The 19,826-nt window shown below is 43.4% G+C and overlaps 2 protein-coding genes across 2 annotated transcripts in view; one reads left to right on the plus strand and one right to left on the minus strand.

The window, feature by feature from the left end:
• TAP1 (transporter 1, ATP binding cassette subfamily B member) overlaps positions 1–19,826 on the plus strand; it is an 895,619-nt gene that overhangs the window by 204,702 nt on the left and 671,091 nt on the right. The gene's annotated exons all lie outside the window — the stretch shown is intronic.
• The window catches only part of LOC309560898 (class I histocompatibility antigen, F10 alpha chain-like), an 85,118-nt gene that overhangs the window by 14,341 nt on the left and 50,951 nt on the right, over positions 1–19,826 (minus strand). The window contains exons 4-5 of the mRNA XM_082264588.1: positions 11,231–11,509; positions 5,306–5,401 (exon numbers count right to left, since the gene is read on the minus strand). Coding sequence (XP_082120714.1) covers positions 5,306–5,401; positions 11,231–11,509 — 375 coding nt within the window. The remainder of the gene's footprint in view (positions 1–5,305; positions 5,402–11,230; positions 11,510–19,826) is intronic.

A 19,826-nucleotide genomic window follows, 5' to 3' on the forward strand; every position in this document is an offset into this window, starting at 1 on the left:
ATCACTTCTGGGTTACTATATCATAAAGCCCAACAAAGCTAATCAGATCTTTGCTGGGCATTATGGTCAGCTGGCGGAAGCACCAGTTGGTTGATCGGGACTCCCGGTGGGACGGAAGATCCAGGTACAGCTTCGGAAGGTGGCGGGACGTCCCCTCCCGCTGCTTTTGAAACCAATTCAGCAGCTAGTTAGCGGCTAGCATTTCTTTTACGAGAGAGCCAACCGCCGGCTCTGCAAAACGGCTCTTGCAGTCCAGTAACGTACAGGTACCCTGCCGGTCGGCAAGTAGTTAAGGAATTCTCAGACAAAGTACTAGTTCTATATCTATATTATGTGTGCAAAAAACACATGTAATGGAAGAGATTAATTTATTTAAATGATCTTTTGTCCTGAGGTTTATGTATGTCTGTGGGACTGTCATTTCTGGCACCATAATTAACCACTTTAAGACTGGAAGGATTTGCCCCCTTAATGACCAGGCCCTATTTTGCGATTCGACACTGCGTTACTTTAAAGGACAATTGTGCGGCCGTGCAAAGCTGTACCCAAATAAAAATTATGTCCTTTTTTCCCACAAATAGAGCTTTCTTTTGGTGGTATTTGATCACCTGTGTGATTTTTATTTTTTGCGCTATAAACAAATAAAGAGTGACAATTTTGAAAAAAAAAAACAATGTTTCACATTCTGCTATATGACATTCTCAAAAAAAATAAAAAAATCCAAATGTTTTAACATTTTAGGCCAATTTGCTTTCTGCTACATATTTTGGTAAAAAAAATTTGCAATAAGCGTATTTTGATTGGTTTGCCCAAAAGTTATCGCGTCTACTAACTACAGGAAAGATTTATGTCATTTTTATTGGTTTTTTTTTACTAGTAATGGCGGCAATCTTTTTTGTGGGACTGCGACATTGCGGCGGACAGATGGGACACCTAACTGACATTTTTGACACTCTTGGGGGTACCAGTGACATTACTACAGTAATCAGTGCTAAAAATATGCATTGTTACAGTATTACACTGGCAGGGAAGGGGTAAACCCTGTGGGTGATCAAGGGGTTAAATGTGAGCCTAGGGGAGTGATTCTAACTGTGGGGGGTGTGGCTTCTGAAATGACCACAGAGACATATGATCCTATATAGAAGGATCACATGGGCTCTATGATCATTTCAGGGAGAAGAACGGTCAGCTGTGTTTACAACAGCCGACCGTCCTTCTCTCTTAGCGGGGAACGATCGCGGGTGTCAGGTGGCAATCGGAGCCGCCTGACACATGCATCGGCTTCCCTGCTGCCGAGTGGGGGCGGGAGCATGCCCGCTGGCGGCGCGCGCTTGCCCCCTAGCTTCCTGTGCATGACCGACGTAGAGCTACGTCGGTTTGCGCAGGAGAGCCACCCTGCTGCAGTAAATACCGTATTTATCAGCGTATAACACACACTTTTTCTTCCTAAAAATGGAGGAAAAAGTAGCAGTGCGTGTTATACGCCAATATAAAAAAAAAACTGTCCAGAAAGCAGAGCCAAGAGGTAGAAGGAGGCGGGCGGCGCTGAGGAGAAGGAAGAATGCGCTGTCTTTGGAAGTCCCGCCTCCTATGCCGACGTCAATCATAGGCGCCGGGACTTCCATGACAGCGTGTCCTTCCTTCTCCTCTGAGCCGCCCGCCCCCTTCTACCTCTCGGCTCTGCTTTCTGGACAGTTTTAAAAGTGATTTGTATAGCGGCACTGGTGCTGGCGAGGCTGCAATTATGGGCGCTGGCGAGGCTGCAATTATGGGCAATGGCGCTGGCGAGGCTGCAATTATGGGCACTGGCAAGGCTGCAATTATGGGCACTGGTGCTGGCGAGGCTGCAATTATGGGCACTGGCGCTGGCGAGGCTGCAATTATGGGCGCTGGTGAGGCTGCAATTATGGGCACTGGCGCTGGTGAGGCTGCATGTATGGGCACTGGTGCTAGCGAGGCTGCAGTTATGGGCACTGGCGCTGGCGAGGCTGCAATTATGGGCACTGGCGCTGGCGAGGCTGCATGTATGGGCACTGGCGCTGGCGAGGCTGCAATTATGGGCACTGGTGCTGGCGAGGCTGCAATTATGTGCACTGGCGCTGGCGAGGCTGCATGTATGGGCACTGGCGCTGGCAAGGCTGCATGTATGGGCACTGGCGAGGCTGCATGTATGGGCACTGCACTGGCAAGGCTGCATGTATTGGCACTGCACTGGCGAGGCTGCATGTATGGGCACTGGCGAGGCTGCATGTATGGGCACTGCACTGGCAAGGCTGCATGTATTGGCACTGCACTGGCAAGGCTGCATGTATTGGCACTGCACTGGCGAGGCTGCATTTAAGGACAATGTGCTGATGAGGCTGCATTAGTGGGCACTGGTAAGACTACATTTAATTTAAAAAAAATGTTCTGAGTTCAAAGCTGTTTATTTAAATTTCAGCTTTTTTCCTGAAATTTCTGCCCTAAAATTTAGGTGCGCGTTATACGCCGGCGCTTGTTATACGCCGATAAATACGGTAGGCAGGGCAGCCATCAGGGGGGACAGCCCATACACATGTAGGGGGCCCAGGCGTTCCGAGGGGCCCAGCTGCCAAGGCCCCAACCAACGAGACCGAGTTGTTGCTGCTGTAGTAACTAGCAATTGCTGAAAATATGAGGCTGTGTCTTTGCTGGATTGGGATATCTCTTTGCTGAATATATGAGGCTGTCTCTTTGCTGGATTGGGATATCTCTTTGCTGAATATATGAGGCTGTCTCTTTACTGGATTGGGATGTGTCTTTGTTGAATATATGAGGCCGTCTCTTTACTGGATTGGGATGTCTCTTTGCTGAATATACGAGACTGTCTCTTTGTTAGATTAGGATGTCCCTTTGTTGAATATATGAGGCTGTCTCTTTACTGGATTGGGATGTCTCTTTGCTGAATATACGAGACTGTCTTTGTTGGATTAGGATGTCCCTTTGTTGAATATATGAGGCTGTCTCTTTACTGAATTGGGATGTCTCTTTGCTGAATATATGGGGATGTCTCTTTGATGGATTGGATTCATTTTAATTTATTAAGTTGTAAGAGTGTTAAAAAAAGAAGTGGTTCCACTAAAGGACTCGGTGGGATGGTCAGTGGGTGGATTCGGTAGGACGGCAAGAGGGCTGCCCTGCGGAATGTTGGTGGTCAGGCCCAGAGGGGCCCAGGCCTAAAGCTGTGTAAGGGGCCCCAAAATTTCTGATGGCTGCCCTGACGGTAGGTGGCGGGTGGTTGGGAAGTGGTTAAGTCACATGTTGTGGGCACAAGGACTGTGGCATATGTGCGCAATGTATACAACAATCAGCTCGGGTTTCTTCTTTAAGCCACTAGCAACACTGGGACCTAACTTGGTCCATCACTCATTATGTGCCAAACTAAATTCTTCTCCTCAGTGCACCCCCAGCTAATTCATAATGTTTTTCATGGGAGGTCATTCACAAAACTATACAGGCTCTGTTGTTTTGTGCAGTGCAGTCACTCAAACACATTTTCAGGCACTGGTTGCTGGAGGGACACTGTTAACCAAAATTTAGTTTTGGAAGGGTCACTATTTCTTGTTTTTTTAGACTATTTTACCTGGTAAGTTTACAACAATAGCATTAGACTTGAGTGCTATTTTGTAAGTTAAAAGTGCAAAATCATAGACAAGTAATCCTGAATTGTTTTTCTTTATATGCAAGGCACCAGGAAACAGGACTAGACACCAAAACATGGCTGGTCTCAATGGAAATACTGATTGTCCTTGTTATATCAGGAGAAATAAATGCCTGCCATGCTGGATAATTTTGAATGACATCAATTGTTTTCTTTCAAGAGTTGGAGGCATGGTTGCAAAATCACTTATTTTCCAAAGGCATCAACATGCAGATAATTACACCATGCTTGGTTATTTACAAATATGTTTAAAAGAGATCTCAGATAATTGAATTGTTGAATTTAGTTAGCTCCTCTGTAGTCAGTGGGACAGGGTTTGATTATTCAGGCCTGTTCAGTTTCTCACAGGTTGCTGCTCTGATCTCTTTCCCCAGTATTCTAGAAGCTTCTAGATATATAGTGGGAGGAAGGACAGAGTTAGCAGCATGAAAATGTATGGGACTCCAGTCAATCCCTTGGGATGTGTGCACAGTAGGTGGTTGGAGAACCCATAAATAGTCTGGGGCCTGAGACAAGCAGAGCGGATTTACTGGGCCCAGTCCTTCTGGAGGAGACCTCCCTGCAGGGGCTCTGCTCCTGGGGCGGGACTATTTGAGGTGCCCCTAAGAAGACATTAAGGTTCCAGCTAAAGGCCTTAGGTGGGGGCCTATTTGCATGCTCAGTCATGGAATCAGTTAGGGTCTGCTCACTGGAGAGTGCCAGGAAGAAGTTGGGGGAAAAGTGTCCAGCTGTCCTATGGGGGAGTGGGTCTGAATCTCCCTCACTGCAGTGTTAATTTTGTCGACTAAAACCGACTAAAACGCTTTCGTAGACTAAATTAACACAATTTTAGTCGACTAAAATACGACTAAAACTTAAACAATTCAGATGACTAAAATACGACTAAGACTAAAATATGACTAAAACTAAAATGGCATTTTAGTCAAAAGACTATAACTAAAACTAAATCGAAATTTGCTGCCAAAATTAACACTGGTGCATGCTTAAAGCTTAATACCATAAATAATAACATATTAGATTTTTCACTCCAGGACCAGCAGTAGTATATAATGAGTTTGGAAATTGTAGAGAAATGCTTAAATAATGCATTACAAATTACAATTGAACTACACCCATTCCATTATAGATGACTAAAATGAGTTTTAGTCGACTAAAATGTATGACGTTTTAGTCGACTAAATACGACTAAAACTAAAACACTTGCAGAAGACTAAAATGGGTTTTAGTCCTAAAACTAAGACTAAAACTAAATTGAAATTTGCTGCCAAAATTAACACTGCCTCACTGAGGATTACTTGGTGGATATCAGAAGGAGGCAACCAATGATCCAGTGGCCATGTGTGAGTAGATAACCCAAGTGCTAGAAAATAAATAGTGATTGTGTGTAGCTTTTGGTCCTTTGAGGAGAAGTCATAGTCACCTCTATTTGAGGTACCTAATGCTTCCTTCACCTCATCCAAGTTCATCTTTCCAATAAAACCCTAAAAAGACACCCCTAGACTGTTCCTTTGAATCAGTGGAAGAGTGCAGAAAATGCTATGTGCCTGGCTGTATGTGTTTAACTAGGGGAAAAGGAACCAATTCACCAGCGGCTCTTTCAGGGATGCTCTAGATGTGTATAATTACCTTTATTCTTGCACAGATAGGCTACACCGATAATAGGAACAAGACAGACGATTGCAGCGCCAACAATCATGCCAATTGGGGGTCCATTGTTGGAATCTGAGAGAAACACAAAGTAAAACATAAAACAACAGTCACTCTGGGATCCTATCTGTGATAATTACTAAATTAAGACTTTCTATTGAACAGAATGAAGCTGGTTTAAAAAACTTCTGCAATGAAAACACTGACTTAAGCCTTCGTACACACGCAACAAATTTCCACCGACCGGTCGTCCGTCTTTTGTCCAGAGTGGTGTCTGTTGGTTGGAATGTGCTCTAGACTGCACATGAATTTTCCCGTACGACAGAATTCTATTTTAGAAGAGATGTCATGTGTTGGATTGCTTTCTTTGTGTTCTTTCATCTCTGAGCATGCCTAGTCTTGCTCATAAGATTTTTCCCCATCGAAATCTGTACTAATGAGACAAAAATCGGGCGTGTGTTGACAGAGGACAAAAATTTTATAGCCTGCACACCAGAATTTTTTCAGTCGAAAAGTTGGAGTCGGTTGTCGGAAGCACCATACTAACAAGCCGAAAATCGGCAGATCGGTCGTCGGACGAAATTTCCCGGCCGAATTTCTTATCATGTGTACGGGGCTTTAGTGAGTGGGAGTTTTGACTAGAATAGTGACAACTTTTTGTTTCTGCAGGAGAGAAATACACTTTTCCCACCAGTGATCTCGACAACTGTTTGTTTTAAAGCCAGATTAATCCATCATGAACGCTGCTGCCAGACTCATCCACCTTACCAATCGTTCAGTGTCCGCTACTCCTCTCTGTCAAGCCCTCCACTGGCTTCCACTCACCAAACGAATCAAATTCAAAATACTAACAACATCTTACAAAGCCATCCACAGCTTAGCCCCCAGCTACATCACTAGCCTAGTCTCAAAATACCAACCTAATCGCTCTCTTCGTTCCTCTCAAAACCTCCTGCTCTCTAGCTCCCTCGTCACCTCCTCCCATGCTCGCCTCCAGGACTTTTCCAGAGCCTCTCCAATCCTATGGAAGTCCTTACCCCAATCTGTCCGATTATCTCCTACTCTATTAGCTTTTAGACAATCCCTGAAAACTCTCCTCTTCAGAGAAGCCTATCCTACCCACATCTAACAACTATACTTCCATTTTCTCCATCAGCCCATCCCCCACGGTTATTGCCTTTTGTTTCACTTGACCCAACCTTCTAGATTGTAAGCTCTAACGAGCAGGGCCCTCTAATTCCTCCTGTATTGAATTGTATTGTAACTGTATTGTCTTCCCTCACATTGTAAAGCGCTGCGCAAACTGTTGGCAGTATATAAATCCTGTATTATAATAATAATAATAATAATAATAATAATAATTTGCCACTTTAGCCCCAGAAGGATTTGCCCCCTTTCTGACCAGGCCCTATTTTGCGATTCGGCACTGCGTTATTTTAACGGACAATTGCGCGGTCGTGCAAAGCTGTACCCAAACAAAATTTATGTCCCTTTTTTTCCACAAATAGAGCTCTCTTATGGTGGTATTTGATCACCTGTGCAATTTTTAATTTTTGCACTATAAACAAAAAAAGAGCGACAATTTTGAAAAAAAAAACAATATTTTTCACATTCTGCTATATGACATTCCCCAAAAAAGTTTAAAAATCTAAATTTTTTAAACATTTTAGGCCAGTTTGTTTTCTGCTACATATTTTGGTAAAAAAAAAACCCGCAATAATAATTTTGATTGGTTTGCGCAAAAGTTATCGCGTCTACTAACTACAGGAAAGATTTATGTCATTTTTATTGTTTTTTTTTTTTTTTTACCAGTAATGGCGACGATCTGCGATTTTTTGCGGGACTGAGGCGGACAGATTGGACCCCTAACTGACATTTTTGACACTTTTGGGGCGACCAGTGACATTACTACAGTAATCAGTGCTAAAAATATGCACTGTTACTGTATTCATGACACTGGCGGGAAGAGGTTAACACTGTTGATGATCAAGGGGTAAATGTATGCCTCATGCTTACTGACGTGTGTGGGATAGGGGGGTTCTGTGACAGACACAGAGATCGCAGTTTCAGCTATGCCGAATCTGCTGATCCCTTCCTGTCTGTCACTGAGAAGATCCGCCTGCTTTGTTTACATAAGCAGGCGGGTCTTCTCACCGTTTCCCCGACGATCGGGGGAGGAAGGCGGCAATCGCTGCCTCTCCTCCCCCGGCTTGACTCCCGCTGTGTCTAAACACAGCGGGAGAGTGGCTCTGGCGTAGCACGCGCCGCCGGAATCTCTAGGAGTCCAGTGACGTAGGTCTATGTCGCTGGACCCAGGGGAGCCGACCTGCCACAGTAATATTACTGTTGGTGGTCAGTAAGCGGTTAAGAGATGTGCTTAAGTATATGGAAGAGGAAGTAATTTATTTCTTATAAAAAGAATACCCAGACCAGTGTCTGAGCCATAGAATTCCGTGGGCTGTAGATCGTGCTGCTAACCTAATACTGAAAAATAGGGAATTCCAAAAGAAGGAAACTGCCACAAGTATCTTTTTCTTTTCTAATTTGGCTTGACTGAGGGCTGAATTCCACTGATCTAGAGCAGGAGTCTCCAAACTTTCTAAACAAAGGGCCGGTTTATTGTCCTTCAGATTTTAGGAGGGCCAAACTGTGGCCAGCAGGAGTGGAAATTTTGCTGGCATCAGTGGGAGTAAACATCGCCAAATTTGGTATTATGGGGAAGAATAGTGCCACATTGTTTGCATTATAGGTAGGAATAGTGCCCCATTATTGGTGTCAGTGGAAGAAATGTTGCCCAATTGTTTTTGTCGGATGGCAGAATAGTATCTTATATCAGTGGGAGGAATAGTGCCCCATGGGCTGGATAAAGGCAAGCAAAGGGCTGCATTTAGCCCCTGGGCCGCAGTTTGGAGACCACTTTTCCAGAGCATCTTGGCACCAGTATCTAGTTTTAATAGTTGTGTTGCTAACTGGTTTAAGGCTCTATTCAAAAAATTGTACCCATATGTTTGTCCACTGGATCACAAAAGTGTGTATCATTGGGAGGTTGAAAGGGGAGGTATTGGCCTGTCAAGCGAGTCTGTCACTTTGCTCTGATTAGATAATGTAACGGATCAACCAGCACCCCGACCAGGTACCTCCGTTGACAGATGCTCCTAGTGCTTCCTGAGGGCTCAAAGCACTCCACCAGACACCCTAACCACTTCAGACCCCACGAACCGCCGCAGCTTGGTTAGGGTCTTGCCGTCTCCTACCCACCCTGGACCTATGACAAGGCTCCAGGTTCTCATGGGTGAACCTCTCTTTCCCCAGAGAGTGCAGCAGAACAAGCTCTTACACAAGCTCTTACAAGAGCTTAGTGATTATCCAAAGGAGTATGGAAGACCATAGCAATCCCTTGCAGCATATTCCCCCAATAAGAGACAGGACTCTAGATTGAGGGTGAACTAACTCTAGAACAACTTTATTGAACAAGAAACAGACTTATATACAGTTTTCACCCACAAGGTTACCGCCCAGGTGGACCTTGTTAAAGACTGGATGTGACATTCACAATCCAATAGGAACAGAGTTTTACACTCTCATACAGTGTACACAATCCCTCCCCTCTGCCTGATTACAGTAGCATATGCAGATGAAAGTGTATACAGGAACTAAACTAATTATCTAGCCATCTGGACAGAACAATGTGATGTCATTAACATTTACCAATGGAACAGAAAGGTAAACTTTAACACAATACACATTCCCTTCCAATACACAAACAATAGGGAAGTCTGCGAATGACAGTCTTTGTGTCTCTCTCACAGCCAAGCATGGAATACACTGTGTAATGTGGTATTAAATCTTCATATTTCTATATGAAGATTTTGCTGACAAATATTGAAGCAATCCAAACCATTACTTATCTGTCTTTCACTCATAGTGACGGTTATTACCGTCACAGACAAAGTGACCAATTATTTTTAACCCCTTTTCCCTTTGCTAAATGCCGGGAAGCAGAGGCGAGCATTCAGATCATGTGACCACTGTAATTTGCAGTCACAGCTATTACATGATCCAAAAGCTCCCGATCGCAAGTATGCATTGGGAGCTTTCCAGTATACACCAGTAACTGTGTTGGGATTGTGCAGGGAGCACGCTCTCAGCACAGAAATATGTTTACATAGGGACGCTTACATGTGACCTCTCGGTGTTAAAGCCCACCCACTAAGAGGCCGCATAAATGCGCACCTCTGGCGGAAACTTTTTAAAGAATAATTTCAGAACTAGGTATGTTATACAAAGTTAGTTTGTTCCTGCTTGGATCAATGCAACTAAGTATGTATATACCACACCTGGACAATGATCCTGGCAGCGCAAACTCACTGAAGTATTCTAGCTATTCTGAATGTATGCAAAGCCTTCCCTTATTGGATGAGGTAGAGACCGTGAGTGATGTCACCACCCCACTCCATCCAATCAGAGAATGTTTTACATTCATTCACTGAATAGCAGAACAGCTGGCCCCCTGTGCCCACAATGCATCAGGCATGCCACTCAGCACAGGATTCAGGAGCAAGTAGAGATCACTGAAGTAGCATTGTCTACAACTGTACTTTAGTGATTTCCAACTTCCATTGGCATCAGCCAGGTGTGACGGTACTCACCGTCACTGGGATTGAAAGACAGATACTTAATGGACACTAAGAATATGGTTTAGATTGCTTCAAATGGGACAGTAATATTTGTCAGCCATGTATCTCGAGAAACATGTGAAGACTTTTCCTAGGCTGTTTGATTCTGAACATGTTCATTGAAAGAGCTAAACACATTGGCCTCTGTTCCATGTTCTTCAGTGTCAGAGACGGACAGTCTGTCACTGGCGGTCCCTTTCTGTTGTCTGTGTATTGAGGTGTGATGTGTATTCTGTTAAGCCTATCTGTCCCATTGTTAATTGTTAATGAACTCACATATTGATTCTGTCCAGGTGGCTACATAATTAGTTCAGATTAATTCTATTTCTGCATACAATTTCATCTGTAAATGATAATGTAATCAGGCAGCCCCTGACCTGATGGGGTAATCTGATCAGGAGGGGGATGTCCATGCTGTATATAACCTGTGTGAGTTGTTCAATAAAAGAGAAGGTTCCAGAACAAGCTAAGTTGTCGGCTAGCTTTGTATTGGGCAAGTTGTCGGCTAGCTTTGTATTGGGTGGCTAGGATATTTGATATCTATATTCAAGACTGAAGGAAGCCGTATACTGACGGAAGCCCACAAACACAGTGTGGGTCACGGTTCTGTTACACCAGGTATGGTATATACATAGTTACTTTGGTCCAAGCTGGACCAATTTAACTGTGTTTAAAATATTCATAGCTGGAATTTATCTTTAAACATGTTTTAGCCTACTGTAGAATGTTTGTCAATATAACATAACTCCATAGGTTATGTAACCTAAATCTGAAGCTTGGAGCGCCGATCTAAGGTGAGGAGGAGGTTATTTTCTTTGACCTTAGGAGACGGGGTGTCGGCGTTTTACAATGTTCAACCAAGAAGACACATACAATAGAGTAGAATAGATGCCACTCTCCAAACCAGCCCGCGTGAAATGATGATAAGGAATGGCCTCAGCCTACACTTCTCTGCAAAGGACACCCGGTGATGCATTTGCCCCCCCACCCCCCTAACTCTATTGCATAGGACTTCTTGGATACATAGGACATGTAAATACATTGCATAAACATGCATAAATGCAACATCTCCTACATTAAAAACATACAAACATTAATCATAAAAGTAAGCCAGCTACATCCAAATGAATAAGATACATACTAGAATTGCATTTTTTTTATGCAATTCATTGCATGCATTTCACTGCAGGAAACTTAGAAAGTGTGAATGGGCCATTGTGTCACTCACCCCATTTCACAGTGAGAGTCTCAGTCCCCAGACTGCTGTGGTCCACATGACAGAAGTAAGTGTCTCCCTCCCTTGTTGGCACTTCCGCACTGACTCTGATCTGATAGGTGCCATCAGGATGGGGGAGAATTGGACTCATTTCATCTGAAGGAACATCATCCTCCCCATTCCTCACCCACTTCACATCCACAGGTCGGGGGTGAAACCCATACACCAGGCATTGTAGTCTTGTCACCCCATCTGACTGGTGATGACCCCACACCTTCACCTCTGGGCGCACTGAGAGGGAAATTAAACAAGAAGTGAAATGTTAATTTACTTATGGTGGAAGATTTATATATATATTATATATATATATATATATATATATATATATATATATATATATATATATATATATATAATTATATATATATATATATATATTGCTCAAAAACACTTTTTAATCAGAGTATAACATCAAGTCAATTAAAATCCTGGGATATTGATCGAATCAGTTAAGTAGCAGAGGGGGTTGCTAATCTGTTTCAGCTGCTTAGGTGTTAATTAAATAACAGTTGCACTAGATGGGCAACAATGAGACAACCTCCAAAACAGGAATGAGTTTACAGGTGGAGGCCTATAACATTTTTTTCCCTACTCATCTTTTTTTGAATGTTTTTCACTAGTTTTGCATTTGGCTAGGGTCAACGTCACTACTGGTAGCATGAGGCGATACCTGGACCCTATAGAGGTTGCACAGGCACCCCGATGCCTCCAGGATGGCACATCAATACGTGCCATTGCCAGAAGGTTTGCTGCGTCTTGCAGCACAGTCTCAAGAGCATGGAGGAGATTCCAGGAGACAGGCAGTTACTCTAGGAGAGCTGGACAGGGCCATAGAAGGTCCTTAAACCATCAGCAGGACCGATATCTGCTTCTTTGTGCAAGGAGGAACAGGATGAGCACTGCCAGAGCCCTACAAAATTAACTCCAGCAGGCTACTGGTGTGAATGTCTCTGACCAAACAATCAGAAACAGACTTCATGAGGTTGGCCTGAGGGCCTGATGTCCTCTAGTGGGCCCTGTGCTCACTGCCCAGCACCATGGAGCTCAAATGGCATTTGTCATTGAACACCAGAATTGGAAGGTCCACCACTGGCACCCTGTGCTTTTCACAGATGAGAGCAGGTTCACCCTGAGCACATGTGACAGACGTGAAAGGGTCTGGAGAAGCCGTGGAGAACGTTATGCTGCCTGTAACATAGTTTAGCATGACCGATTTGGTGGTGGGTCAGTGATGGTCTGGGGAGGCATATCCATTGAGGGATGCACAGACCTCTACAGGCTAGGCAATGGCACCCTGACTGCCATTAGGTATCAGGATGAAATCCTTGGACCCATTGTCAGACCCTACCCTGGTGCAGTGGGTCCTGAGTTCCTCCTGGTGCACGACAATGTCCAGTCTCATGTGGTCAGAGTATGCAGCCTGTTCCTGGAGGATGAAGGAATTGATACCACTGAATGGCCCCCATGCTCGCCTGACCTAAATCTAATAGAACACCTCTGGGACATTATGTTTCGGTCCATCCGACACCGCCAGGTTGCACCTCAGTCTGTTCAGGAGCTTAGTGATGCTCTGGTCCAGAACTGGGAGGAAATACCCCCAGGACACCATCCTTCGTCTCATTAGGAGCATGCCTCCACATTGTCAGGCATGCATATAAGCACGTGGGGGGCATTTTGAGCTGCTGCAACGAAAATTTTAGCAAAATGGACTAGCCTGCTGCATCACTTTTTTCACTTAGATACTTTGAATTCAGCCCTTTGTAGGTTGATCATTTTAATTTCCATCAAATGATGTGGTATCCTTTCATTCCTAACACATTACCCAGTCCATATCAGTATAGATATCCAGCATGATACTTTTCCCCATTGAGATCCGATCTGTTTTCAAAGTGTTACAAGTTCTGGGGACTCCCACTGCCTTTGCAAGTAAAAGCAAACTCTACGAGAGATATAGCGGCTTAGTATGCAAGGATTCGATGGAGGTAATTTGCAGAGCAGCAAGCTGGAGTACATCTAACACATTTATTCGCCACTACAGAGTGGATGTGGCTCTTCCACTTTCAGAGGTGTTTGGTTCTATGGTCATTGCAGTGGCAGTCTGTCATTAAAATTAAGTATGCAGCAATCTATTCTATGCGTTTTTCTTTTTCTTTCATCCTCCCTGGTCTCTTGAAATTTCTTTATATATCCCTTTGTAGGCTGACATGAGGAGGTCCAAGAATAGGAAAAATTGTTGCCCTTTCTTACCCTAATTTTCCTTTCCTGGATCCTTCTCATATCAGCCAGGGATTCCCCACCCAGTTTTTCCATCGCAAGGTCTGAGATTTTGAAAACTGGTTAGGGAAGACAGCCACACTTTATAGGCTGATAAAAGGTTGCCCTGGAGGGGTCAGAGCCATTGTAGGCTGACATGAAATACTGTATTTAATTATATACTCATTATTTAAATGACTGTAGAGTGCATACAGACACAACAATTTTTTTTCAACATGCCCTTGTAATGTTGTTTTAAGATAACTCATGTTTATTGCCATTGGCCTCTTTTACATGAGTGCCAAAACTGTTAACTTGGCAACCAGAGTAAACACTTCTCTCTTTGCCAAGCCCCAGGCTATTGTTATACCTAATAAAATCAGAATACTACAGTGCATTGCGAAAGTATTCGGCCCCCTTGAACTTTTCGACCTTTTGCCATGTTTCAGGCTTCAAACATAAAGATATAAAACTGTAATTTTTTTTGAAGAATCAACAACAAGTGGGACACAATCATGAAATGGAACGAAATTTATTGGATATTTCAAACTTTTTTAACAAATAAAAAACTGAAAAATTGGGCGTGCAAAATTAATCAGCCCCCTTAAGTTAATACTTTGTAGCGCCACCTTTTGCTGTGATTACAGCTGTAAGTCGCTTGGGGTATGTCAGTTTTGCACATCGAGAGACTGAAATTTTTGCCCATTCCTCCTTGCAAAACAGCTTGAGCTCAGTGAGGTTGGATGGAGAGCGTTTGTGAACAGCAGTTTTCAGTTCTTTCCACAGATTCTCGATTGGATTCAGGTCTGGACTTTGACTTGGCCATTCTAACACCTGGATATGTTTATTTGTGAACCATTCCATTGTAGATTTTGCTTTATGTTTTGGATCATTGTCTTGTTGGAAGACAAATCTCCGTCCCAGTCTCAGGTCTTTTGCAGACTCCATCAGGTTTTCTTGTAGAATGGTCCTGTATTTGGCTCCATCCACCTTCCCATCAATTTTAACCATCTTCCCTGTCCCTGCTGAAGAAAAGCAGGCCCAAACCATGATGCTGCCACCACCATGTTTGACAGTGGGGATGGTGTGTTCAGGGTGATGAGCTGTGTTGCTTTTACGCCAAACATAACGTTTTTGCATTGTTGCCAAAAGGTTTGATTTTGGTTTCATCTGACCAGAGCACCTTCTTCCACATGTTTGGTGTGTCTCCCAGGTGGCTTGTGGCAAACTTTAAACGACACTTTTTATGGATATCTTAAAGAAATGGCTTTCTTCTTGCCACTCTTCCATAAAGGCCAGATTTGTGCAGTATACGACTGATTGTTGTCCTATGGACAGAGTCTCCCACCTCTGTAGATCTCTGCAGTTCATCCAGAGTGATCATGGGCCTCTTGGCTGCATCTCTGATCAGTCTTCTCCTTGTATGAGCTGAAAGTTTAGAGGGACGGCCAGGTCTTCGTAGATTTGTAGTGGTCTGATACTCCTTCCATTTCAATATTATCGCTTGCACAGTGCTCCTTGGGATGTTTAAAGCTTGGGAAATCTTTTTGTATCCAAATCCGGCTTTAAACTTCTCCACAACAGTATCTCGGACCTGCCTGGTGTGTTCCTTGTTCTTCATGATGCTCTCTGCGCTTTAAACGGACCTCTGAGACTATCACAGTGTAGGTGCATTTATACGGAGACTTGATTACACACAGGTGGATTCTATTTATCATCATTAGTCATTTAGGTCAACATTGGATCATTCAGAGATCCTCACTGAACTTCTGGAGAGAGATTGCTGCACTGAAAGTAAAGGGGCTGAATAATTTTGCACACCCAATTTTTCAGTTTTTTATTTGTTGAAAAAGTTTGAAATATCCAATAAATTTCGTTCCACTTCATGATTGTGTCCCACTTGTTGTTGATTCTTCAAAAAAAATTACAGTTTTATATCTTTATGTTTGAAGCCTGAAATGTGGCAAAAGGTCGAAAAGTTCAAGGGGGCCGAATACTTTCGTAATGCGCTGTATATTGATCCCAAGGAGCAATTATTTCAACACACGCCACACTCAACAAAGAAGACAACACAAGATCACAAAAATGAACAGAACAAGACACAGAAACATAACAACATTTCCCATAATAGCCTTTAACACCAAACAAAACAAATTAAAACTACACTCTAAAAAAATAATAATCCATACAATTAAAATACACCATAGAATAAATAACAGATTAAAAAATAACATAAAATCAAATGACCAAAATGCAAATAATACATCACTTTCTCCAAAATTACCTCAAATAATAAATAACATAATACCAACATACTAAAAAATTCCTGATCATAAACCAGATCTAAATCCTGACCTCCAGGACTCACAGTGAAGAATTAAATCATTTGATGGTCACAGGCAAAAATTATTTCCTTTGTTGGTGTTTCATGGTTGTTTCATGGTTGTAGCAATCTGTCACTGATGGTACTCCGTAGACTGACCACCGTATTGTAGAGTAGGTGGGAGGAGTTGGCCAAGATTGAATGTGCCTTGAACAACATTCTCCTCTCCAACACTGTTGTTAAAGGCTCCAGCTCCAATCCAACAACATCACTGGCCTTGCATATCAGTTTGTTGAGTCTGTTGGTGTCAGCCACCCTATGCCTCGTACACACGATCAGATAATCAGACGACTTATCGTTCACATTTTGTTGCATAATACTAATATCAAATTCAACAATGCATATAAACGTAGGATTTTTTTCGTACGATTCCGGAAAAGCTTCCTGGTTGCGTAGCTACGTATCAGATGGTGCCAAACAAAAACAATGGCAGCCAGGCTTTTTCCGTGCTATTTTAGTGTTTCTGATCATGCGCGGTCTTTGTCGATCCTTTTTAGCGGACTCACACTGTACTGATTAAACGATTGTCATTCGTTAGGCTATCGTACGACAGAAGTTTTCGTGTTTGTCCCTTCGGATTTTGTTGAACGAACTGTCATGATCGGCTATCGAAAGCTGTGTACTAACGATCAGATTATCGCGCGATTAAGTCGAAAGCGAATATTTTCATACGATTATGTGAACGTGTGTACGAGGCATAAGCCTATTCCTCAGCAAGCCACTGAAAACAGTGCTGGCCACCACAGTCTTATAAAACATCTTAAGCATTGTTTATCAGATGTTAAAAGACCTCAGTCACCTCAAAAAAATAGAGGCAGCTCTGGCCCTTCCTATAAAGCACCTTAGTGTTCTTGCTCCAGTCAAACTTATTATCTATGTGCACCCCCAGATACTTGTAACTCTCTACTACATCAATATCCACTACTCGGATAGAGATGGGGGTCACTGGTGCCTTTCTATTTCTCAAGTCCACAATCAGCTCCTTTGTCGTTGTCACATTTAGATACAAATGATTATCCTCACACCAGGTGATATCCATCCCTGATACATCCCACTACCGCAGAGTCATCAGAAAACTTTAAAACGTTGCAAGACTAAAATAAGTGGTATAGACAGTAAAATGAAAGGGAGAGAGAACTGTCCCCTGCTGAACCCCAATATTGCTGATCACCCTATCCGACACTCAGTCTTGAAAACACACATACTGCGGTCTTCCTGTCAAGGAGCAGTGGCGTATCATCCATGTGTGTGGGGTGTTCACTGCACACGGGCCCCCGAGGGGGGGGCAACTGTGACCCACCAAGCACCCATGGATGACCAACACCGTCCACTGCCCCACTGGCACTGTCCACTACCCCCCCCCCAAAAAAAAATAAAAAAATAAAAATAAAACAACATTGACACTGTCCATTGATTCACTTATACCAGCCACTGCCCTAATGACACCATCCACTGGTCCCAAAAATGCATTTTGAAAAAATGTAAAAAAAACTTAAACTGCAAAAAAATGATTAAAAAAAGGAAAATAAACAAACATGACATCATCCTGCACATACTACCCACCGTCGTACACTCCGCACTCCTCTCATGCACATACTACCCACCTCCATTCATTTCACACTCCTCTCCTGCACATACTACCCAGCACCGTATACTCCACACTCCTCTCCTGCACATGCCACCCACCTCTATATACTCTGCACTCCTCTCCTGCACATAATACCCACTTCCATACACTCCGCACCCCTCTCCTGCACATACTACCCACTCCATACACTCCACACTCCTCTCCTGCACATACTACCCACTCCATACACTCCACACTCCTCTCCTACACATACTACCCACTCCATACACTATGCACTCCTCTCCCGCACATACTACCCACTCCATACACTCAACACTCCTCTCTTGCACATACTATAGACTCACCTGGTACAGAGGCATTTGGAGGGGACTGCAGGCTAGCCTCTTGCCTACTGACTATGGGCCCTGGTTTTTAGGGAACACTACACTTTGTGAGGTGTATTCTGTGGGACCCTTGGAGTAATGTTACTTTGTATTCAAGTCCATGTCTCTCCAAAATACACAGACTCTGGGAGTCTAGGCCTGGGATCCATTTTAAAGGCCTAGATGCCCCATTACCAATTAGGACTGCTCCACATAGTCAGACTCGTAGCAGATGGTAATCTCATCAACTCAAGCCACTTGTTTTTCCCCCATTGTTAATTGTGCTAATTAACACACCTATTGTCTGCTAGCAAACTACTGTGGGGATGTGTTTATACTTGTAATAATGTGTATTGTACTTTGTGACCTTGGGGCCAGGCAGTCTGACCTGGAGTGAGATCCTCCTGATTAATCAAAGCATTGTCTAGGTGTGTATTCCCATTCACCTATTGTTTCTGTCTGGTGACTAAACTCTTAAGGATCCTCTATGATGGGATTAGTCATGAGTCAGCTGTACCTCGTTATCTAAACCATTGTGTGAGGTTTTGGGTAAATATCTGGGTTATTGTTCGTGTGGTTGTTGTTTAGCTATGCTAATTATATTATTGTCTGCAGTTTGTATTGTTATGGTAATATGATCAGGAGGTAACTGTCCTCCTATGGGATATATATTCTGTGTGAGTTTGTTCAATAAACAGTTCCAATTTTTGCAGCTAAAACGAGTCCTCCCTAGTTCTTGGTTGCAATTGGCGGCTATAATATCTGATATCTACGTTCAAGACTGGAGTAAGCGGTATACTGACTCACTCAAGCACAGTGTGGGTCGGGTCCGTCACACTACCCACTACTGTACACTCTGCAGTGTATATTCCCTATTTACCATTACCGCATTCTGTAAAAGCATCTCAGACTCCAATAAACCACACCCCCTTTAAGGCACGCCCAATATGTAGCACAATTAAATCCACACCCACATTTTGCAGCATCGCGCTTAGGGCAGTGCTTTTTTTTTTTTGCCTAGGGCCCACTTTTTATCTTGCACACTGGCCCACTGATTTCATGATATGCCCCTGTCAGGTAGTCTACAATCCATGACACAAGGGGAACACCAGCCTGTATCACTGCTAGCTTCTCACCCAAAAGATCTGGCCTAATAGTATCAAAAGCACTGGGGAGATCAAGAAACATGACCCTCTCAGTGCTTACCCAGGTGGGCATACATGTGATTTAGCATGAAGATGATAGAATCCTCAACTCCCAGTCTCGGCTGGTAGGCAAACCTACAAAGGATCTTAACCATGGGTGTCCAAACTTTTGGCTTCTCTGGGCCACACTGAGTGTAGAGAAATTTTCTCGGGCTGCATTTAAAATATATACTATAGTTAAGGTATATACGTAATAAAACGCCATCGCACCCCCTCCCGTACTAATTTAACACAACTAGAGAGGATGATGAAATGAAATGGAATCAGTATACAGAGGTTTACTTCTTCTGAGAAATATTAAAGGAACACTCTAACCACCATGACCACTTCATTGATTTGAAGTGGTGATGGTGGTAGGAGTCAGAAACACTGCACATGCTGGGATATTTACAGTTATGTGCTGGGGGCTAGGTGCACCCCTAGCACATTTGACTTAGGCAGCCAGAAAATGTCATGTCCTTATTCATACATGTATGAACAAGGACATGATATATTATGACAAAACACAACTAGTTATTAAAAAACATATTGCAACAATTCACACACGCTAATGCACATACCTTTTCTACTTATTTTGCAGACTGCTGGCGGGTACAGCTGGTGGGTAATGCTGGCGGTTACTGCTAGCGGGTAATTCTGGAGGTTACTGCTGGTGGTTACTGCTGGTGGGTAACGCTGGCAGTTACTGCTGGTGATTACTGCTGGCAGGTAATGCTGGTGGGTAATACTGGAGGTTAATACTGGTGGGTAATGCTGG

Source organism: Pelophylax lessonae, assembly GCF_965119305.1.
Source record: "Pelophylax lessonae genome assembly, chromosome: 7".
NCBI lineage: Eukaryota > Metazoa > Chordata > Amphibia > Anura > Ranidae > Pelophylax > Pelophylax lessonae.